This window comes from Kwoniella dendrophila, chromosome 10 (assembly GCF_036810415.1).
Source record: "Kwoniella dendrophila CBS 6074 chromosome 10, complete sequence".
Taxonomy (NCBI): domain Eukaryota; kingdom Fungi; phylum Basidiomycota; class Tremellomycetes; order Tremellales; family Cryptococcaceae; genus Kwoniella; species Kwoniella dendrophila.
Window position 1 is genome coordinate 249,557 of NC_089485.1, and position 23,686 is coordinate 273,242.

The following is a 23,686-nucleotide window of genomic DNA, read 5'->3' on the forward strand; positions in this document are numbered from 1 at the left end:
GAACGCAGAGCCAATCCAATTAAATCCTATTTCCTTAATCTTAAGCCTCGTTTCGAGAAATGCCAAAGCATTTACCTACATTTAAACATCTACTCAACTCTTCAACTACGATAACACAAAAACAAGAACCAAAAGAAAAATCAGTAAACGATTTAATCAATTCCTCTAGAAATTCTAGACCATCTCAATCATCATCAACATCGACAAATAACACGCGGGGAGTACCGTCATATCTGATTCATAATGGTACCTCAAATACGAATCCAAGAGAAAGGATATGGTCACCTTCACCTATAGCATCAGGTAGTGGCACGAGTAATATAGGTAGTTTAGTTGAGATTGAACAAGGTGGTATACATCCGTAAGTAATTGTTGAAATTCATTGAGCATGAGTAAGAGGCTACTTGACGCTAAAAGCTGAAAATCTTAATGTTTATTACTATAAATTCATAGAGCTGAGATTTTGAGAAGATCAAATTTAGAATATAGACAAGTATCGAGATCTGTTGCTGGACCTGCACCTCCACCATCTTGGAGACCTTCATCTTTATCATCTCAATCTATCAATTCCTCCTCCTCTTTGAAAAGTTACGGAAGATTGAAAAAGTCAATCAAAAATCAAATTGTGACTACAAAACAGCTTGAAGCATCATCGGATCTATTTACAACAACTTTCAATTCTGCTTCTATAAAAAGTGGCACTCAAAATGGAATTGGTGTATCAACTTTAGTAGAGTATTGCTTCAAGACAGTATTAAGATATCTGGAAGATGAAGAGATTATCTATGCGTCTAATCTAGATGAAAATGGTATTTCAGAAATAGATGAAATGAACCATCAAGCAGGATCCGAAGAAATATATACATTAGGTGAATTACTACGTGAACAAATACCATATTTATCAACACATATGAAATCATCTTTATTGAATACAGCATCATTATTACCTTCAAGCAGTAATCACAGATTAAGCGATCAATCTTTCTTATCTATTTTGTCCGATCCTCCTCCTCCAGATTCGCATCCATACCTGGATAATGTAGATGATCTAGCAAAGGATAATCAATCGGAAGAGTCTTTGGATGGTGATTGGGATAATCCGATAACCTCAGAACCTATAATATCTCATATACCAATAACAATACATTTTTCACCTCAAACTGTACTAAATCGTATACAATCATTGAACTCAATTATATCATTAAATTTATCTTATTCAACTTTACCCTTAGATTTAGATAAGTTGGTTTCTGTTTTACCCGCTGGACTGAGAGAATTGAGTCTGGTTGGTATACATATTAATAGTAGTAGCAAAGTAAAAAATGGGTTAGATGATGTCGAGTTATCACAAAGAGGATTTGGTGGATTAGCTAGAAAGTTGATCGTACTTAGAGTAAGTTTGGTTGAAAACCCCATCTTTCAAGTGATACCAAAACTGGCAGCAGACGACTTGAAAGTTGAGCTAATGGTATTTTGGTACTATTAAAAGATGTTAGACTTATCTTTACCAAACTTCGACTTAACTCCAAAGATACTTGAAGGTCTTCTTGTACCGGGAAATGTCAAATTACCTTCTTTAAGGATACTGGGATTAAGAGGATATCCAGTGCTTAGGATAGCAGAAGAAGAAGCAGAAGCAAATGGATATCATATAGATGGTATAGACAGTGCGGAGGATTGCTTTAAATCTGATAATAATGATATTAATAGTCAAAATGTGGTGAAAGAACAAAAGATCGTTGTCGATTTACTCAAAAACGGTGGAAGAAATAAGTACGTCGAAGTTGTATGGTGACTTCAATTACTGTAGTGCTTGAAGGCCTTGGAAATGCCGTGGTTATCAATCGAATATGAAAGAAGTTGAGGAAACCATTTAGGGAAACAGCTCGACTATACGGACCAACATCCATTCGCTGTGATGTATTGAGAGTATCCCAGCGACAGACCGGATTGTTTGCAATGATTCAGTGGTTCTACATACATACATTTATACTTGAAAATAGCATGCCAAATTGCGAGAAGCAAAGCATTATAATGAGATTATCAAACGATTGTCTATATCCATGTTGCCCAATGATAGCGTCATGGTGCATCATCTAATACCTTAATCTCATCAAATATCTGATGATCCTTCTGCTCTTGATCTATCCTGTCTACTTAAAACTTTGCCTAAAGGTTCATGTACACTTTTCCAATGTGGTGACGAAGGATCTCTTGTCTCCTCATCTCTATCATTGATATTTTGATGTATACCATCTGAAGCATTTTTAATATCATTTATTGAACCACCTTTACCTTGTAATCTATCAATTAATAAAGCTTCGTGAGTTCTACCACCATCTTCCAATTTTCTTAAATTATTTTCTTCTAAAGTTTTTAATGCTAATTCTTCTGATTCTCTTGATCTAATTAAAATTGGTCTATCATGAGATCTATTTGATTTATTTGATTTATTTCTTTCCAAATTATTATTGATGTTATTGTTATTGTTTTCATTCAAATCTTGACCCTCTTCTAAATCAGGTTTAACGAAAAATCTTTGTGGTGTCCACCAATAAATAGGATATCTTCTTCTACCTAAATTATTTATAATTAAAGCAAATCCATCCATTAATAAAGAACTTGTAAATACAATTAAAATATATTTCCATGATAATTTGATTATTTTCGGATCTGTTGCTGCTGCTAAAGCTGTTGCACCGGCGCTATATTAAGAAAATAAATTCAATGTTAATTAGACGTTTCAAGATATGAAGGACAGATACGATTTAATTCATTGACTAATAACTATTAATCAATTTATGATATGAGAAAAAACAAAACTTACGGTGGATGTACGACACCTAAAATATTTGTAATCAACATAGTCAAAGCTACAACCAAACCACCATTTACAAAAGTATTTGAATGGAATTCTCCTTGATTCTCTGCATGATCTTGATAACTTTGTGAACCATATTGTATTTCAAATAATTTTGTTAAACAAACACCAATTATTGAACCAACTAAATTACCTCCAATATGATTACGTGGTTGTGATAATGGAGATTCAATTACACCAAAAATTAATACAGCTGAAGCACCAAATGAAACAACAATTAAAGGTGATCCATAAATATCTCTATATAAAATTGAATTTCCACAAACAGCTTCAATTAACCATATACCAATTAAACTTCCAAGAAAACTAAATATTCTTATTTCATATTTTAATGAAATATATTTTAACCAATTAAAAGGTGGTATACCTATTGAATTATAGGGTGGTACTTGTCCAGGTTGTCTATATCCTATAAATCGACTTAAAATTGAAGGTATCCTTTCTCGGTAATCTTCATTAAATTCAATCAAAGATTTAATAGATCTTCGTCCTCGTTTTTCACTTTTCTGTTTCTGTTTTGCTTTTGAACCATTGGTTGGCGAAGAAGAAGAAGGTGATGAAGATGGTGATGGTAATGTGTTATTTTTAGACATTGGATTTGTACTTGAACTTGCTCTTACTGATCCTCCATTCTGTGCCTGATTTGCGGTCATTTGAATTAGAGACTAGGATATGATGTTTGAAATGTGTGTCTAAGGAAAGCCTGTTATGGAGCTTAGTTCAATTTTGTAGATATTCGATAACATGTTCAATCACAAGGATAGAAGATGACTTTTTCAATTCTACGAACGAGTCAAGCAAGTTACGGTAACAAAGGCTTTCGAATTGGACCAACAATATAATCATGTTTTGATCATTTATTTTTCACTTTGATTCCCCGCAATTGTATTTCCGGCAACACAGATGCCGAGCTATACCGCTTAAAATAGCCATATGTACTTGTGTAGATGCTTAAATTATGGTGTTGGTTACGTTAATCTTAGTTGCCCCCACATTTCATCAAGTATCACATCATTCCATGTCCATGTAGACTGGTTAAGCAAGTCTTTCCTTCGCATCGTATGTTGAGTGATCCATACTGCTACTCTGGGAAGTGTTCATGTATCTTGCTTTCAATCACCTGGTATAGGATGATATGATAACCCTTGCTGGATAATTCGATTTGGATGATGCCACGCAGGACGTCGTATAGACAGAAGCGATCAAAGTAGCTGAACTGCTTCTGATCTTGAGAGGCCTTATCACATAATCAGATTGGTGAAATGGGGGATCGCATTTGATCGCTGGAATCGGTTGCAGCCGGGATCTTTTCTTTCATTTCGTACCCAGAAAGTGGGGAGTATTGGCTAAGAAGCTTCCTACAATACTCGTACTATATAACGAGGAATGAAAATGAAAATTGATGGTTGGGAAGCTGATCAAAGTGAGACTTAGGGCACGACTGATCATCACTAGGTTGATGTAAACCCCTAAAGTTTATCAATATGATCAAGCTTAGACCCCAAGAACAATGTACCGTAAAGTATACGCTTCGAGGGTGAGGAGGGTGGTAGAATCCTTTGCTTGCCTTACGAGATACCTACATCGTTGAATCGAAAGAATCAGAGTGCATATCATAACGATTGGTAGAAAGTGGTTAGACAATTCACAATTCCAGGATGTCCCCTTGCAATGGAATAAGAATGCCTTCGTTAAGTTATGTCATTCAAATCAAGTCACTGTCCAATGTGCTACAATTTCGCGGGGGATAAAATTGATGAACCTAATACTGTACTGGAAAATGATATATAGCAAGGATGAACATCAAGTATTTGATGACTTACAACAAAGACCACTAATATTATGTAAGGAATTCAAAGCTGAAATCTCACAATCATTACGCTAATATAGTACTAGTGATGCACCAAGATCCCGCAATGACAGCAGCCTGTTCCTGAACCTCTTCTGCGCGGATTAAATGACGTCAATCCTTTTATCGATTTTACTGTATTATTGATACGGTATCTGATTATTGCTGGAATGCAACAACGGGTTATCTGATATCGGCCGATTATGACAGTTCAGTAGTATACTTGCCTTCATATGACGAAAGATTTGAGCACCGTAAGTAGAAAATGATCAGTCCAAACCTTTTGAAGAAGATCTTCCTCGACGGAAACCCAGAAGACTAAAGACTGTTTCAATCCTGTACTTGTTTTAAGGCGATTTCCTCAATTTAGTGTGTGGTCAATTAATTGGTAGTTCCACATTATCTTTTCAGCTGAAACAAATGAGCAAACAAAGAACGCTAGAGCAGATGTCCGATACCTGATTCCGCATTTTTGGGAATTGATTCCGAAAATAATTGCTCTACATGTAGTTCATTTAGCGTTTTGAGGAGAAGGGTGCATATAGTTGAAGAGGTTCATGATTGAAATTTCGGTCGAAAGTTGAATCAGAAGTCTGGTAGGTCGTCAAGCGAAGAGCATATCACGTTAGTTACGATCACACTTACTACGATGCTTTGAATCACAAAAGCATCTATATTTGATCTCTGAGTTCATTTTGCAAACAATATAATGTTTGCAAGATTGATGGGATCGATTCTCGGATCTAAAATGCATCATCATGTAAATTCATCCATCCTAAATTTATCGCTTCTCGAAGAAGGCTTACTACTACTACTGTGGTTGAATCGTTCATTCGGATTGTCCTAACCCTTTTTTGTTTTGTTTTTTTTCCTAATCTGATAACCCAAAAATCGGCCGAAAATAGTCTTTTGCCAAGCTTAAGATCCAGTCTTAAAGAGGTGGAGCTCGGACGATATTTTTCTGGTATCGACATTACATAGGTCATTCTGACGACATCATCTCTCAGAATGATATCAACCATTTACTGCGTATTTCACTCGAGGGAATAAAGAGGATATCGGTTTTAGCCTGTTTGAGGTAAACCGACCAAATCAATTAAAAAAAATCAAAAAATCAAAAAAATAAATACATGTATCCAATTCTCACGCCGTACCTGAATTAATCAAAATTGAAATTTCGTTTATCTGATAAACGAGAAAATCTCAAAGATTAGAAGCTCCATGAATCATTTCCCTTATATTCATTCTTACAGCATATATATATAAGATGACGATTTTAACGAGATGATTATAATTTCTTTTTTAGATCATCGGAAAAGATCTACTTTATATGATACTACTTACATGTTTAACCTGATAAAATACTTTTATATATACCCTAGACAAAGCTTTTTCCTCTATCAATCTCAAATCACAAAGTCGAGTGATTGACTATATCGTACAACGAGGTTATCGTACAGCAAATTTTGATATAATCAAAATGAATTTGAATAATACACCTGATCCATTATATCCTAAATTTGAAGTAGAGAAAGAATTAGAAAAGCAAGGTGATAATGAAACTGCTTTTGGTGATAAATCTCCAGGTGTAAGACGTATTGAAGCTATTGCATCATGTTTCACAACTTGGCATAAATGGGTTTTATTCATTTCTGTTTTTTTAGTCGCTTGTAAGTTGATTTTATCGTGCCAACTCACACTTAACCTATACTATTATCACGTCATACTGTATCTAGAGTAATAATAATAACCTATATTTCGTTGCCGTATATAGATAGTTACGGTTTAGATGGTACAGTTAGATATACATACCAAGCTACAGCTTTATCAGATCTTAAAACTGCTTCACAACTTTCAACTGTAACTGTCGTTAGATCAGTCGTAGCAGCTGCTGCTCAACCTGCTTTCGCCAAAATTTCGGATTACTTTGGTCGTGTTAGTATTTTATTCATCAGTGTCGTTTTTTATGCTGTCGGTGAGTAATCCTACCATCGTTTATATTTATTGCAATGCCATAAGCATGAAATATAGACTAAACAAACACCTACGTCGACATTTTATCAGGATCCATCGTTCAAGCTACTGCAAGTAATTTAGCTGCCTTTTCAGGTGGTGCTGTTTTATATCAATTTGGTTACACTGGTACACAACGTAAGCTCACCATCTATCTTTCAGAACTTGAAAATATAGTAGTCAATTGCTGAATTAAACTTCAATTATAAACATAGTCCTGGTAGAAGTCCTCATCGCAGATGTAACTTCATTGCGATCACGATTATTCTTCAGTTACATTCCTGCTATGCCATTTTTGATCAACGCATGGGTATCAGGTAATGTAGCTCAAGCTGTATTAGGTGCAACTACATGGGGATGGGGTATAGGAATGTGGGCGATAATTTTCCCTGTTATGACTATACCATTATTAGGATCATTGATAGAAGCAGAATGGAGAGCAAAGAGAAAAGGATTATTAAATGATATTCCTTCACCACTAAGAACTTTAGCCCAACCTTCTTTATGGGTTGAAATCTTTTGGCAAGTTGATATTGTCGGTTTAATCTTATTAGCCGCTACATTCGGTTTAATCTTGGTTCCATTCACTTTGGCAGGTGGTATTGGTAACGTCTGGAAGAAAGCTCATATTATCGCTCCCCTTGTCATCGGTTTTGTTGTTGCTTTACCAGCTTTCGTTATTTGGGAAACTAAAATCGCAAGACATCCCGCTGTACCATTCCGTTTATTCAGAGACTATAGAATGGTTTTAGCTCCTATTTGTATCGCAATGCTTTTAAATACTGCTTGGTATACTCAAGGTGATTACCTTTATTACACACTTACGTTAGCTTTCGACAGGTAAGTCACTCAACTCTTAATACTATATTCAATAAAGAAAGTTTGTGGCTAATCGTAACTATGTTCGACACCTCAGAGATATCACTTCAGCCACTAGAGTTCAAAACATCTATTCATTCTGTTCAGTCGTAGTTGGTGTAGCTTTAGGTTTAGTCATTAGATACGTCAGAAGATTGAAGTGGTTCATTGTATCTGGTACCCTTCTCTTCGTGCTTGCTTTTGGTCTCTTGATTAGATACAGAGGTGGTTTCTCTGCCTCAGACTTTGCTGGTTTAGTTGGTGCAGAAGTTGTATTAGGTATTGCCGGTAAGTGAAATGTTAAGGACATCTACTTTATATTGCTTATTGTGCTTGTGCTGACTATATTGACCCAAACAGGTGGTCTTTTCCCATACCCAACTCAGGTAATGATTCAATCAGCCGTGCAACACGAAAGAACAGCCACTGTCACTTCTTTGTATCTTGCTTCTTATTCAATCGGAAGTGCCCTTGGGTAAGCTGGCTACTGTATTCTCCCAAACGCAAGGCGATTATACTGATTCTGATCTTCCCTAACGTCTTTATAGTAACACGATCGCAGCTGGTATTTGGAACAACAAGATGCCAAGTCATCTCTTAAACGCCTTCAACAGATATGGAGTTGCTAACGCGCAAGAATTAGCTGCATCAACTTTCCTTAGTCCTTTAGCTATTACAGCATCTTATCCACCTGGTACACCTGAAAGAGAAGCTGCAAGTGAAGCATATAGAGAAGTTCAAAGATTTTTGACTATTGCAGGTATTTGTATTTCGACATTATTAGTTGTTGCTTCATTATGTCTTAAAAATCCAAGATTAGGTGATCAACAATCATTACCTGATGCAGAAGGTTTCGAAGTTCCTGTCAATGGATTACATTCAACATCAGAAAAATACAATCATCAAAGAGATCATTCACCAACACATACAGCTGTAAATAGTGAACATCATATTGCAGATGGATATGATCCAGGAAGTATGGAAGATGGCGGTGGTACTACCAATAACGGTACTAATAAAAAATCAAGTAAAATCGCGGCAAACAATTTCTAAATAGACTCGCGGATTCATGGATTAGCGTGATGAGCGCTTCAAATTCGCGCTTTTTATTTTGAACGTAAATAGAGGAATCCTTTCGTATTCAATCATATAATAAGACGTAACAAGACAAGTCAGAAGAAGAAGATCCTAAACTCTAATATATATTTAATAAGTAAACATGTAGAGAAGAGTATATCTTAACGCATGCCTTAATCTACAAACCGTACCGCTGCTCTTTCGAAAGCTCCTGTCAATTCGAAACTATGCATTTCCATCATTACAGATTTAGCTTTTGATAGAAATACCTGATACCATCCCTAACCTATGTATAACTATCAACATATCGGACGATCTATGCAGAACGGCGATCTCCGCTTAATTTCCTTTGGGATTTCATGGGAAGCTAAGAATTACGTCAAGTGGTCAAGCTAAAAAGGCTTCCCGCAATTTAAAATGTATCACCACTTCGTCATCTTTTTATCTTCCCTTTCATCAGTACGAACGAGTACTGTGCTATTTCGCTATCAGTTATCCCGAATATCACTCACTGCATTCAGGTTCATTCCAAAATTTGATTGATATGCGTAATTCAGATCATGTTGCCCGGAACAACGGGAAGGTAGTACGACTATGCCTATTTTTGGCATATCTTCCTTAACACAGCTCGAGTCTATAGCGATAACGTTTGATCTTGTTCCCCTCGTTACAGCCCTTGTCGTACTACTGTATATATTTGTCGTGAGAACAGACCCTAATGTTTTATAGGTAACATTCGTAAGCGCGATACTAATGTCGTACATACCTTGTTGTTCCCGAATCTAAGTAGTGTAAAAGGATGAAAGTGGAAGATCTTGATAGATGGGAAAGTACAAAGTGAAGAAGTAACATATATATACGACTTATGGTAGACCTGCTTGATTATCTATATATATCACACATACTCACAAGCCAAGCTTTTTCAGCTTTAGCATAAACATTCTATCTATATCACCTTTATCTACAACTTATTGGACAGATTGTCAATCCAATTGATTGAACATACCATCCTACGTTCAAGATGTCAAGAAGACGTACATATTCACCTTCTTCATCAACTAGTGAATTAATGTATCCTTCTAGAAAAGTAATGAGATTTTGTGTATTATCAATATTTATTATAGCTGGAGTTTGGGTATTTACTTTAAATTCAGATTTATCATCTTCAACTACAGGTAATTCACAATTATTCAAAAGATCAAAAAGTAATCATAACGATGAAACAGGAGGAGGAGGAGAAGAAAAAGAACATTTAGTAGATGAATACGTTAATTTATTTCCAAAAATTAGAAGTTATACAGAAACTGGTCAACCAAAATCTCCTCCTGTAATTTCAAATAATAATAACAATAATCTTAATGATGATGATAGAGAACAACATAATTTTCAATTAGAACAAGATGAATTAGAAAATGAAGATTTGATAATAACAGGAAATCCTTCAAATAAAATACCATTTGATTGGCCTAGAACCAAAAAATTATTTGTTTTTGGAGATTCATTTTCAACAAGAGATAAAGATTATAGAAAAGATGGTATTGATGGAGGACATTTTCAAGAATTACATGGTAAAGCGACTGATATGAAGTGGGCAGATTATTTATATGCAGTTTTTCATGATTTTCATATTTTACAATATTGGAATTTAGCTAAAGTTGGTGCAACTATACATCATTCTGTTTTACCTCCTGGATTAGAAAGTTATGGTACATTCGAAACTCAAATTAATGATTTTCAAGATTTATTTACACCTATGCCAGGTCCATGGCAAGTTCAATGGCAATCAAATGATACACTATTCATAGTTGTTTTCGGTATAAATGATAATGTGAGTGATTGGACCTGTTAATGGGAAATACATTTTTGAATCATACTAACGCCAAGATTGTTCTTACTGTGAATAGGGACGATTAAATGTGAGTTCGATTTTGTAAATTTTGATCCAGTCATTTTGCTTTCTTTACTGATATTCGATGATAAACATCATAGAGAGATGATTTACATGAAGGAGGTACATTAAATATAACAACAACTACAAAAGCATTAGTAGATTCTTTATTAGAACAATCAAAAAGATTACATGGATTAGGTGCAAGGAATTTTTTATTCATGACTTTACCACCATTACATTTATCACCAAAATATAAATTACCTTCACAAGTTGGACATGATATACATGAAAGAGTTGAACAATCAGTTTTAGAATTTAATGATTATTTAAGAAAAGGTGTTAAAAATTTAGAATTAGAATTAAATGATTCAAATTTAATGTTATTTGATTTAAATAAATTTTGGAATTTACTATTAACTTATCCAGAATTATTTGGTATAACTGATATATCAAGATTTAGAATTACTATTGATGGTAGATTACCAAATTTTGGTAGAATGGGTTTGGCGTGAGTAGTGCAACTCTTTATCATCATCATCTTTCATTTTTCTTCTATCTATCTATCTACCTACCTACCTACCTATCTGCTGCATAATCCATTCATACATACATATTCCTATTCTGTCATTGTCGTCAGTTTCCCCTTTTTTGACTGTATCTTATCAGTGCTAATGAGCTTTCTGACATTGAACATATACAGCTACCACGATAATCAACATGTCAGTTGGTCAAGTGCCGAGTGAGTATATAAGATTACAAGCATTGTGAAAGGGGTATATTAACAGCTAATCCTCTTATTACTACCCTCTTCGTAGATTAATTGCAAGATCAGTAAATGGTCTTTTACTTAGACATTCCGCGTCGCTACAATTATCGAATGCCACAGAAACTGAGTATACAGCTTAGAAAGTAAACGTCCAATCAAGCAGCATTATTATTTTCACCATTATAAGTTGTAAGCATCACAGCCACAAGTTGACCCTTCTTTTATCTCCCAAATGTACCAATTGCAACAATCTCATTTTTCCGTCAGAAAGGACTATTTTCTTTGGTATTTCAGTTGTACAATTATCATTGTAGTTTTTAGAATGTATGTATAAGTGTGAAAACACAACTGCAGCTCAAATTACTCAAGTTTCTAGCCCCGTATCAATCCTTGTCCATCTTTACATAATTACATAATTAACAGAAAGATCTTCTATCAAAGCTACTGATAAATTAGATTAAAAAGAATATAAGTAGGGAAGTAAATTGAATAATATAGATGAAAGGAAAACATATGATCCAAAAAAATTCGATTGAAATTCTATAAAAATCATATATACAAATAAAGTCGAGTATAGAAAACAGGAAACGATAAGATACACTACACTTCATCAACCAGATTACTTGGTTCTCTTTTTGTTCTTGGTAAAAACGAAAATCTAACTAACATTTGAATCTATGGGGTACGTGGAGAACATCATTGAAAAGAACGTTCGTTTTCACTTAATATATACTCAGTAGTAAGCACCATAAGCTTCTTCTCCCCAATCATCTTCAGTAATATTCATCCAAGCTAAATAAATCAACACCACAGATGCTGTTTCCAGTAATGTTGATAAAAAAGCACTATTCACTCCGTTCGATGACTAATTCAGTAGTGAAGAAAGTTAGTCATAAGCTTGTAAAAAACTGATTGAATGACATCGAAGGTGTCTGAAAAATATGTGAGAGTAACAATAACTTACATCGCATAGTGGTTGAGAAACTAGGAAGAAAATGATTTGTCCAATGGCGAACAAAGTAAAAGCTCCAAAGTATAGAACTGCAAAAACGGAAAAAACAACAAGTTTTAACGTAGCTAAAGGCAACATGACCATTCAGCTATATGTTTACTCACCTGCTGGTTTGGTTTCTTTGAGTGTACCTAAAGTGATATACAACATGAGAACCGTATGCAGGACAACAGCACTATTAATTGTTGCAATTCGGATTGTCAATTGTCGTAGAAAAATCGCTACACAATGGCTACTCTCAAATCAACTCACACGGCAGGCCAAATTAGAGTCAGGATGAAAAGTGCAGTATTCTTCAGCTGCGCCACGTTATCCCCATTGACATTAAAAGCATCTGTCCAGCCTAACGAGGTGTCCAAAGAGATATAAAGAGTTGGAATGAAGAAGAGTATTGCGAATATCGATAAAGGTGCTATAGCAGCTGCTGTACCGTCTCTATGAGGAATAAGTTCGATCAGCTTGATATCATCTCAATTATCACAACATATCATTTTGGCGATGGTCCTGAGTCCTTTACGGTATATATTGGATACTGCAAGTATAGATATGAGAAAGACTTACTCAACAACCTGAGTAGCTATCAAAGCATTACCCAATAAAACCCAAAACAAAGTCGCAATAATCGCTATATGTATACTACTCAACACAGATAAAACTGTTGAACCTTGTTGTAATAAAGAAGACATTGTTATGATTTGAAAAGCTGAATGTAAACCATATAAAAATAAAAAAAATTTTAATTCAATTCTGCCAACTGCTGCTTTTCTTCTTGATGCTTGAATTGATAATATAGCTGTTAAAAGTAATGATAATGCTGAAAGTACTATTAAAGCTATTGAATCATAATATGCGAAAATAAAAAAAAACAATCAATCATACATTTCTCACAGGAGCAGGATATTCAATGGTATAGAGAGAGATATCATGCATTTAAGAGGGAAAGAATAATGAACTGTACTCACCTATATCACTTGAAGAACCTCTACGACCAACTCTGGCAATTTCACAATTACTTGCTACACCTACACCAGCGTCTGATCTTGCTGTTTGTACAACTGGATCTTCTCTTGCATTTTGACCAGTCTACAATAATCAAAAATGATTCCTTTAATCAGCTTCGAATTTATAAGTCATTAGGTTATTTATCTTGAAAGAGCTTACGATGTTATAATCTGTGAAGAATTCTGATGAATCCGGAAAGAGAAACGTGAGAGGAGGTGATTCTGAATGAAATAGCTGAGAAAAGAATAGATTACATTGTGGGAGTACTGTATGTGAACCTATTGAAAACGTCATATATTCCTAAAGTCAGCACGATCATTTCAATATACTGTAACTTATATTATATAATTGAGAAAGCCCTTAGGCTGATATGTTCATGGCAGTCCTTTAGATGTGTGGATATTCAGAATTGAAAGGTTGACGCTACGATAAGAAGAGAAGCATGCTTTTCCACTTACATATCCACGCGAAAGATCCAAAAGGATTAGGCATTTTGCATAGACCTCTAGTCTAATATAATCCTTTTTAAATGCTTCTGCTATTCGTAGTTCTTCAAATTACTCATCAAATTCCAAATAGCGACAAAATCGAATTATCTAAATGGACCGAAAAAGTCTTGTGATCAGATTCAACAAAGCTCATCCGAGGTTGTTACAAGTTGCAAACGGATGTGGTTGAATAAGAGGATGGATTGATGCGAAGTGATTGTTATCAAGTTGGATGATATAGCGACCGGCGCTGGAATGTAAAGATTATGATTTAAGAGGAGACGAGAATGGATAAAAGACAGACTGAAAATTACAATATTGAGTGTAATTTCAGACAATGACGAACCGGTTCATGGAGTACATGATCAAGGTGAGAATGATAATTTTGTGTTGTGAATAAAGAAAGGGATTACAAATAATTACGCAGACGAATATGAATAAAATCTGGTTGTAAAGGTAGGTTGCTGACTATATGGCTAAAATGATCAAAGCTCACTTCAACTTACAAAGGTAAGGTACACCTGTTTCACTTCCGTTCAATGAGTATAGCTCTGTAGATGGTACCTCGTTTATATCTTCTTTCCTCTCTAGCGATAATTCCTGATCCAGCTTGAGATGAGTAGATTGATCAAAGGTGTATTTTGAAATCTCGTTGTATTGTTTTTGAACAAAGGAAACGATCTCTGGCTGGAGTTCAAAATCAGCAGTTTTGGTTTATGATCTGTATTGTAAAAGCTTTCAAGTATCGTTTCAGTCAAAGTGGTGTCAATGCTTAATCAGAAAACTTTTTGAAGAAATCAAAAGAGATGGTGTCGAAGTCGATGACAATGGTAACGACAAGACCAATTTGCATGACTACCAGGGTTGTTATGTATTGTTCACATACACATTTAACATAGTCTAACCTTACATTGCGTCTTCTGGAATATGCTTTGCATTGAATTCAGTATTCAGCGATGTTGAATCAACTTCTACATTATCTACTTGTACAGATTGAAAAGGATCAAAGCGTCGAATACTCATCAGCAATGACAATTACACGTGGGAAAGCGAAGAAAGACATCCTTTAAAGCTTGGACCGTTGATTGAAGTACTACACAGTATATGGTGTAGGTGTATTTTTATCGATGAGGTATACACGTGATAGAGTATTGGTATCTAATTCTCCTTGACGAGGAAATGTTACTCTCAAGATATTTTGGCAAGTTTCACATTTCGAAACATACCACAATCTCCTTGTAGGTTTCAAGTATAATCTGCGCATCTTATTGTTCTGTATCAAGTTGATCGGTCGGATTTAAAAGGATGGAGATTATGATGAATTTTGATTTTGTCGATCATCCAAAACAGACAATAAAACATTGTTGACATGATGAGACAGATAAGGTATGTAAAACGCCGGTCGGTTGCATCGTTGTTCGTATAACAAATTGAGCCAAGGGATTGATTTCATTCCGAAGCATACGCGCTGTGCATGATTTTGATCGCAATCCAACAATCATGAACGCCCAGTCTTGGCTTTCACATATATCACATTCCTTTGCTATCGAACATGAGAGATTCTTGCATGCTTCGACAAGCCTTATACAGGTGATATGTATAATATGATGATTTTCACCCGCAGAGTTGCAGAATAAGAAAAAAAAAAGACGATCAAAGCGCGTCTTGATCTTTTGTGTTGATTTTCAGGGGTAAAATATGCTGCTGCTCTTTCCACCAGCGGTTCTTTGTTTTTATGTGCCTTCGGATAAAACCCGAATCTTGCTTAATGGGGAAGGTATAAAAGGAGAAGGAGCTAAAAGCCAAGAAGGGAATCTGAAACTCAAGATAAAAACCCTTAAAATCAAAACTGTTTCTTTTTGTGATATTCATTTAATGGATAGGATAAAACTCGGCTTGACGTGACGACACCATACCATGATCAATTAGAAAGGTAGACTAACGCGTCTGAATAAAAATAACATGTCACATTGAGTTGTTTATTTTTCTGTTTTTGTTTGGTTTATTATGGAACCAATATATCTGATCAATAAAATGCTAAGTTAAGGGTTTTCTTTCGTATTTCCTATACAAAAGGTAAACATGAGAGAAAGAAAATCAGAACGAGAAAGGAAGAACGCCCCTGGATACAAGAAGAAGGCGTCTGACCCAATTGGTAATTTTGATTTCGTGTGGTGTAATACGTTAATGAAATCAAAATCAAAATCTAGATTACTGTAATGCACAGTTTTCCAGTTGGAATTGACAGCACATTCTAAACAGAGAAAAGTAATTCACGTCGAACGTAAAAGTGTGAAAGTAAAGCGTGAACCGTAGCATGTATAGTATTGTAAACCATGTTTATATCATCTTTTTGATGTTTGTTTCTTTTCTTCTTTCATATATCTTTTTTATTCGTGTCTGTTTTTTTCTCCTCTCTTTCTTTTACTTGAAGTAAAGAAACGATCTAATCCTTTTAAACTCATCATCCTAATATAAATCCTCATTTAGCTCGACTCTATAACTTATATATATAACAACGATCAAACAACGTTGAGTGATCAACAAATCACTATATACTCAAACACACATACACACACACGATTCAAGGATCAACGCAACGCACAAACCCATTCAACTATTTTTTTTTATTTACTAGTAGCCAAAGGAATACCAAGTGAAAAGAGAGATCACGGGGAAACACAGCAATAAACGCACTGTTCACCTTTTCACTATAATACATTCCTTTGATAGGCAGTACTAAAATAAAAACAAGGTACGTGTACGTTTAATGAAACTACTATTCAAATACCCCCTATCAAGCTATATTCTTTTGTTTTCTCTTTCACTTCTTTACTTCTCAACTCCTTTCTCCTTTTTAATCTAACAAAAATCATTTGATTCTTAAGTCCTTCTTCCCTCTTATCCTTTTACTGCTCTAACGACTTGTGTTACGATTTATTCCTCTTCCCTCTTCACGAATTCAGTTATCATTACTTGCACCTCACCTCATCTCATCATTCTCATCAGCTTTGCCACTACTCGTTTCATCGTACAATCAATCCTTCTTCATTCTTCATTTACGAATCATATAACGTTTTAACGCTGTAACTTACGTCTGTCACTTTTACGAAAAAAACACTCTTAGTAGTATTATTACGACCTACGTTCTTTTTTCGATTTACAAAAGAAAAACAACCTACATAATATAGAGTCTGGTACTCTATTTTTCAATTTAAGAGAAAAACAACAAAGTTTTAAAAAAAATCATAATCAAAATGTCCTCATACTCTTCAATAACGTACGCCGCCACCTTCTTCACCCTTCTTTCATCATTACCTTCAGTATTTTCAGCTCCATCTGAAGGTACGACGTATCAAGTATCATCAAATCATTTTGCCAATAAATGTTTAGCCGTTCAAGGTGATTGGAATGGAGCTAAAGTAGTTTTAAAAGATTGTGATGAAGATGATACAACTTGGAAATGGACTGGTTCACATTTACAAAATACTGCAACAAATAAATGTATTGATATTCCAGATGGTGGTTGGTGGAATGGAAATAAACCACAAATTTGGGATTGTTTTTCATATAATTCAAATCAACAATATTCCGTTGACAATTATAACATCAAATGGGGTAATTGGTTTTGTTTAGATATAACAGATGGTAATTCAAATGATGGTACTTTAATTCAATTATGGCAATGTTATCAAGGTAATACAAATCAACAATGGACTTTTACTGAAGTAGAAGAAATTGAAGAACCAGAAGATTGTGATAGTGGTAAGTAACAGCTTCCGGAACGTTTATGATAGAACGCATGAAGCTGACATGATCTCGTAGTCACTGTAACTGCTACCGCTTCTGCCACTGCCACCACTATTATTGGTGGTGGTCTTTATGCTGGACCTCAAAACTCCACCGCAACTGCTTCTGTTACTACTTCAGCTAACTCACGGAACGCCACTGAGACTGCTTCAGTAACTGCTTCAGTCAACGCTTCTACTTCTGCCGAATGGTGGGCAACCGCTTCTGTTACCGCCACTGCTTCCGTCACCAAGACCGCCTCCGCCACCTCGTCTGCTAGCACCTCCAAAGCCACTGGATCAGTCTCATCTGGATACCTTCAAACCAAAGGTTCTAAGATTGTCGACAGTAACGGTAATGAAGTTGTGCTCCGAGGTACAAACATCGGTGGTTGGTTAGTTTGGGAAGATTGGATGTGTGGTATTACCGATTCTCAAAACCCAGATAGGTTCCCTCTTAACACCCTTGAATCTCGATTCGGCACCGACAAAGCCAACACTCTCTGGGAAGCTTGGATCAACAACTGGTTAACTGAAGATGACTTCAACAACATTGCCAACATCGGTTTCAACGTTATTAGACTTCCATTTGGTTTCAGAAACGTTTACGATTCTAACGGTAACTGGAGATCTGATGCCTTCACTCATCTCGATTGGGCAGTTGCTCAAGCTAAAGCTAGAGGTATCTACGTCATTCTTGATTTCCACATCTGGGCTGGTCAACAAGCTTCTTACTCTGCTATCTCTGAAAATTCTGATGATGGTGCTAGTCAAAGAGCTGCTGCTGGTGAAATCTGGAAAAAGGTCGCTCAACACTATCTTGGGGAATCAATCATTGCCGCTTTTGACGTTATCAACGAACCTACCGGTTCATACGGTAACAACCTCCAACAAGATTTGTACAACGCTGTCAGATCAGTCGATGCTAACAGAATCATCATCGTAAGTCAGCTCAATTCTATCGAAAGCAAGGAGTTTGCAAACTGACATGAGCACTTCGCAGCACGAGTCTATCAGTACCAATCCAAGTCAATATGGTTGGACCAACGTTGTTTACTCATTCCACGAATACCTTATGATGGGTTCCGATTACAGTTCAAACGTCAACCAATACGCTCAAAGTGTTCAAGCTTACGTTGATATGTGGACTGGTTACGGTATCCCAAGTATGCTTGGTGAATTTATGGCGGACGGTGAAACACTTTCATACATCCTTAACCAAGCCAACTCAAACGGTCTTCACTGGTTATCATGGGCTCATTCAACCGTTAACATGGGTAGATGGGGTTTATGGAACCATCAAGGATTCTACGTTGATGTCTCAAGTGATTCATACGATACAATCTTAAGTTCATGGTCAAACATGCCATCAAAACAACAATCAACCATCATTTACGACCAATTCAAAGCTGGAGCTTCAGGATCAACTAGTGTCTCACAAAGGAAGAGAGATCTTGAATCAGTATCTCCTGTCAAATTCACTAGAGGTGAAGGTACAAAGAGGTTAACTGCTAGACATGGTGGTAGATCAAGAAGATCAAGTCTTCCTGGATCCCATGGTATTCAAGGTATCTCTTTCTAATGTAAAACACTGTTAGTATCAAGCTAGACTTGATATGATCTTCAAGAAGTCAAAGGTTTTCAATCGGCGATATTGGACTTTTGCTTTATTATTACTTTTTATTCTCAAATAGATTTTCTCACACTATGTAGGGTTTTCATCGTTCAAAAAGAACCTTTTTTTTTCCTCAACATGCTTGTATTTTTAGTTTCTATAAATTTATACCAAATTTGCTGTGCTCATTTGTATCAAATAGAAACTTTTGAAAGTTCAAGTCATCCAACCGATATTGACTTTTCTAATAGGAATTCATTATCACATTCTTTTCCTCTGTTGATCAGATGGAAATTGAATCTTTTTATGTTCCTTTAATTTCGATCTAGGGTTTTTTTTTATCTTAAGATATATACATTGCGTTTAATTCTTTCAATACCAAAAAACAGCACCAAATAAATCAAACATCATGTCATGTCATGTTATTCTTTCAACCTTTTTGCATTACTTTTGGTAGATATCTTTTCTTAGATAGAAAAGAAACAAAGTTTTTCAAATATAAATCTTTGTTGCTAGTCAATATAGATATGATGATTATGCAACTTTGATCTACCATCAGCCAAGTTATATCAATCTCAATCTGCAAAAATACATTATACATCATCATTGACCATCCAGTGGTAACACAACGCCAAATACTGACGGACTTGACCGTGATTACTTTGTTGAGCAATGATGCTTGCTTGCCATAGAAGCAGGCTCAAGCTGCTTTCTATACTCTACGACACTATTACCGTTGCCGCAATATCATCCTGTCATCGTATACACCCATATGCAGAACCGATGCCAGTATGATATGTGACACTGTTGTAGATATCGCTAACGACTCTATTGTCTTTTGATCAAACATAATATACCAGCTTAATTCTATCTACCCATGCGTGAGGTGATATACGCGCTTATAACGCATCTTCGGTAAAAGGGGGGGTCATATTGGTATGGTGGCAAGTTCCGGTTGATGAGCCGGGGATCATGTACTGTGTGATATCGGTTATAACATCCTCGTGATCTAGCCGCGCTGTTGTTGTTGAATTGGAATTGATCATGTTTTTGACAGGTATGATACTTTCTACACCATTCATCACCATCCATGCGAAGGACACTTTCATGGGATGAGAGATGACTATCACCATAATATCATGTAACATGTAATAGTCTATATGTTGTTCTATCCTTATCTCTCTTCTCTCTCAAAGATTATCAAAACACCATCTTTACGTTTGTTACTCTTCAAGCTCTTATAGCTTAGCTGAACTGATAATAACTTTATCCGACTTTTCTTTCTATCGATAACAATCTTTGATATATATATAAAGACCTTGGTCATCTTCGATAATGTAAGTCTTTCAATATATCTCTTCACTCATAAAACAAACGACTACCGACTACAGCGCAGTCAATATCCTATTTATCCATTTCATTACATTTATCAATAACTGACTAATTACTATATCATACCATACACAATGTCACCAATAGCAATAAACGATCAATCCTCATCATCAACAGAAATGTTCCCAAAAAGTATCTCTAAAACCGTAGTAAACGGTATAAAATCAAGAGCTTTATCAACTAGAGCATCAAGAATTCTATCTTCATTGAATTTACCTACAGATACAAATCAAACTATACCAGGTTGTTTTGACGGTACAAAATGGTCAGGTTCAGGTGAAGAATTGATTTCTAAATGCCCTGCTACAGGTGAAATTTTAGGTAGAGTTCGAGGTGTAAGTTTTTCTATTCTTTTCCCCTTTCCATTTCCCTTTATCGAAAAGCACCTGCTAATATTGATAAATGTCTATAGGCTTCAATTGAAGAAACTCAAGCTGCTATCAAAGCTTCAAAAGAAGCTTCAAAACTAGTTAGAAGAATGCCTGCACCAAAAAGAGGTGAAATTGTTAGACAAATTAGAGAAGCTTTATTAGAAAAAGTTGATGAATTAGGTGATTTAGTTTCTTTGGAAATGGGTAAAATCAAGAGTGAAGGTAGAGGTGAAGTTGTCGAATTCATTGATGTTGTAAGTACATCTCTACTTGATCAAATTTTTACTAAATGACCAGTCGCTCATATTGATCCTTACATAATAGTGTGACTATGCTACCGGTCTATCACGATCAATGAAAGGAAATGTTTTACCTTCTGAACGACCTGAACACACCATCTACGAAAGTGAGTAGAATTGTAACTTGAATGAAAAGCGATCTGTATACTGATATTTCTCGTTCTCCAGACCCAAATCCTCTCGGTGTAGTTGGTATTCTCTCAGCTTTCAACTTCCCAGTAGCAGTCTATGGCTGGAACCTTACCATTGCCCTTGTTACCGGTAACTCTACCATTTGGAAACCCGCTCCCTCAACTCCTTTGGTCTCTATCGCTGTCACCAAACTCATTCAACCTGTATTCGAAAGAAACGGCCTTCCTGCCGCTGCCGCCGCTTTAGTTTGTGGTGGTATTGATGCCGGTAAAACCGTCGTCGCTTCAACCGATGTTCCTCTTGTATCCTTCACCGGAAGTGAAAAAGTTGGTAAAGAAGTCGGTAAAGTCGTTCAAGATCGATTCGGAAAAGCCATTCTTGAACTTGGTGGTAACAATTGTGTTATCGTCGATGAGGATGCCGATCTCGGTCAAGCCTTACAAGGTGTATTGTTCGCTGCTGTAGGTACAGCTGGTCAAAGATGTACTTCAACCAGAAGATTATTACTTCACAAATCTATCGCCAAAGAATTCATCTCTCGTCTCGCTAAAATCTACGATGCCGCTGGTACACCAGGAAACTCACTCAAAGTTGGTGATCCATTAGAACCATCCACATTAATTGGTCCATTACACAATAAACTTGCTGTTGAAAAATACGAAGCTACGTTGAACGGAATAATATCGAGAGGCGGTGAAGTTTTAGTATCTAGATCAGGTAGAGTTAAGAGTGACTTTGGTGTTAGTGAAGAAGGAAACTTTGTTTGGCCAATATTAGTTAAGCCTAAAAAAGATGATCCATGTTGGATTGAAGAAACATTTGCACCAATATTATCTGTGGCAGAATTTGAAACTATTGAAGAGGCTATTGAAATCAATAACAATGTACCACAAGGATTATCATCATCATTATTCACATCATCAATAAAATCAATGGGTAAATGGTTAGGTCCAGATGGATCAGATTGTGGTATTGTAAACATCAATGTTGGTACTTCAGGTGCAGAAATCGGTGCTGGATTCGGTGGAAATAAATCAACTGGATGGGGTAGAGAATCAGGTGGTGATGCTTGGAAACAATATGTTAGATGGTCTGCAGCAACAGTAAATTATTCAACTAAAATGCCTTTAGCTCAAGGTGTAAATTTCGGTGTAGATGCTTAAAAAGTGTAAGCGTTTGGTTTGAGGGGTGAATTCATATAACTTACATAGATGTTTTCGGAAGATTTCATATTTTCATACTTTGGTAGTCACGCATTTTGTACATAGCATTCATTGCATGCAGTATTTCTCAATAGTATTCTCGCTGCACGATGTTCAAAGTCAGCGCGGAATAAAATCAGTCGATGGTCACCCAGCATTTTCAAGCAGAATACCGACGGAACAAGATCTCTAAGATTATTTTAACAGCATGTCCATCCATCCGTACTTACTGTACACACCTCGTAGCATGCCGTTTGGCCGATACTGAAGATAGACATAAAATCAGGACTGCTTAGCGGCTCGAAGAGGAATTGTCCGTGAAAGGTTTCTTTTTCGGTTCCTGAACTGTCAAAAAGCCCTTGTTCTTTTCGGTGGTATTTCCGTACTCTTTCAAACTATTGTATCTCTGATATTCAAATAAGTAGAACTTTCTTAACAGCATCAGTAAAGCTCAATGAGAGAGTGTACTTCAGCTTGAGGATGTTGTAGGTGAGCATGATAAGCAAGAGTCGTACATCAAGATAAGCTAATTGAGAAAAATCAGATCTAAAATGCAGTGAATTACATCTGTCTTCTGTGAGAACGTCGTTTTCGGTACTCACGATAAAAGGGTCTATGGGAAATTTCTGAAGAAAAAAGTCCCTATCTTACGTTAAATAGTATACAATCGAATTCGATAAGATCCTTAAAAGATGTTGGTTGAACTTGATCTTCAAGCTTAAGCTTTGATACGGGACTTGCACCTAACCTTACGACCTTGATGCCTTGAGAGAAATTTTATTTTATCTTAGAGTGATTTCCTTAGGAGGCGTCAAAACAACGCATTTAGTTGTCAATCATGACCGATATTCCGAACCAGCTTTTCAGCGAACCCGCTATTCCACGAAGCCCGCCTCTTAGATTCTTCTGAATCCCTCATAGTGCTCATCCACTCTACTTCGACATTGCACAATCGTTACAGCAAGACTCAAAGGTACCGACCGAAACTCCCTGAATATTGTGGGTAAAATTCACCTGATGTACAAGCGATAACATTTCAAGAACAATTTT

The 23,686-nt window shown here is 36.0% G+C and overlaps 7 protein-coding genes across 7 annotated transcripts; 5 read left to right on the forward strand and 2 right to left on the reverse strand.

The window, feature by feature from the left end:
• Window positions 1-59: 59 nt before the first annotated feature.
• Window positions 60-1,795, forward strand: L201_007070 (uncharacterized protein; the record flags this gene model as incomplete). The annotated part of the gene is made up of 3 exons (XM_066222781.1): window positions 60-361; window positions 454-1,393; window positions 1,490-1,795. The coding sequence occupies 3 exons, from the start codon at window positions 60-62 to the stop codon at window positions 1,793-1,795; spliced, it is 1,548 nt and encodes a 515-aa protein (XP_066078878.1).
• A 318-nt stretch (window positions 1,796-2,113) lies between these two features.
• L201_007071 (uncharacterized protein) lies at window positions 2,114-3,534 on the reverse strand (the record flags this gene model as incomplete). Its single annotated transcript, XM_066222782.1, has 2 exons — window positions 2,114-2,705; window positions 2,828-3,534. 2 exons carry the CDS (start codon window positions 3,532-3,534, stop codon window positions 2,114-2,116), a joined length of 1,299 nt encoding a protein of 432 aa, XP_066078879.1.
• A 2,676-nt stretch (window positions 3,535-6,210) lies between these two features.
• Window positions 6,211-8,654, forward strand: L201_007072 (uncharacterized protein; the record flags this gene model as incomplete). Its single annotated transcript, XM_066222783.1, has 7 exons — window positions 6,211-6,400; window positions 6,505-6,705; window positions 6,795-6,881; window positions 6,959-7,583; window positions 7,660-7,889; window positions 7,962-8,076; window positions 8,150-8,654. 7 exons carry the CDS (start codon window positions 6,211-6,213, stop codon window positions 8,652-8,654), a joined length of 1,953 nt encoding a protein of 650 aa, XP_066078880.1.
• Window positions 8,655-9,699: 1,045 nt separating this feature from the next.
• Window positions 9,700-11,475, forward strand: L201_007073 (uncharacterized protein; the record flags this gene model as incomplete). Its single annotated transcript, XM_066222784.1, has 5 exons — window positions 9,700-10,506; window positions 10,583-10,594; window positions 10,668-11,077; window positions 11,270-11,308; window positions 11,385-11,475. 5 exons carry the CDS (start codon window positions 9,700-9,702, stop codon window positions 11,473-11,475), a joined length of 1,359 nt encoding a protein of 452 aa, XP_066078881.1.
• A 593-nt stretch (window positions 11,476-12,068) lies between these two features.
• On the reverse strand, window positions 12,069-13,841 carry L201_007074 (uncharacterized protein; the record flags this gene model as incomplete). The annotated part of the gene is made up of 8 exons (XM_066222785.1): window positions 12,069-12,200; window positions 12,300-12,376; window positions 12,452-12,522; window positions 12,600-12,782; window positions 12,909-13,179; window positions 13,310-13,430; window positions 13,509-13,627; window positions 13,808-13,841. 8 exons carry the CDS (start codon window positions 13,839-13,841, stop codon window positions 12,069-12,071), a joined length of 1,008 nt encoding a protein of 335 aa, XP_066078882.1.
• A 3,253-nt stretch (window positions 13,842-17,094) lies between these two features.
• On the forward strand, window positions 17,095-19,207 carry L201_007075 (uncharacterized protein; the record flags this gene model as incomplete). The annotated part of the gene is made up of 3 exons (XM_066222786.1): window positions 17,095-17,602; window positions 17,663-18,567; window positions 18,629-19,207. The coding sequence occupies 3 exons, from the start codon at window positions 17,095-17,097 to the stop codon at window positions 19,205-19,207; spliced, it is 1,992 nt and encodes a 663-aa protein (XP_066078883.1).
• Window positions 19,208-20,706: 1,499 nt separating this feature from the next.
• L201_007076 (uncharacterized protein) lies at window positions 20,707-22,597 on the forward strand (the record flags this gene model as incomplete). The annotated part of the gene is made up of 4 exons (XM_066222787.1): window positions 20,707-20,967; window positions 21,045-21,257; window positions 21,328-21,409; window positions 21,471-22,597. 4 exons carry the CDS (start codon window positions 20,707-20,709, stop codon window positions 22,595-22,597), a joined length of 1,683 nt encoding a protein of 560 aa, XP_066078884.1.
• Between the last annotated feature and the right edge of the window lie 1,089 nt (window positions 22,598-23,686).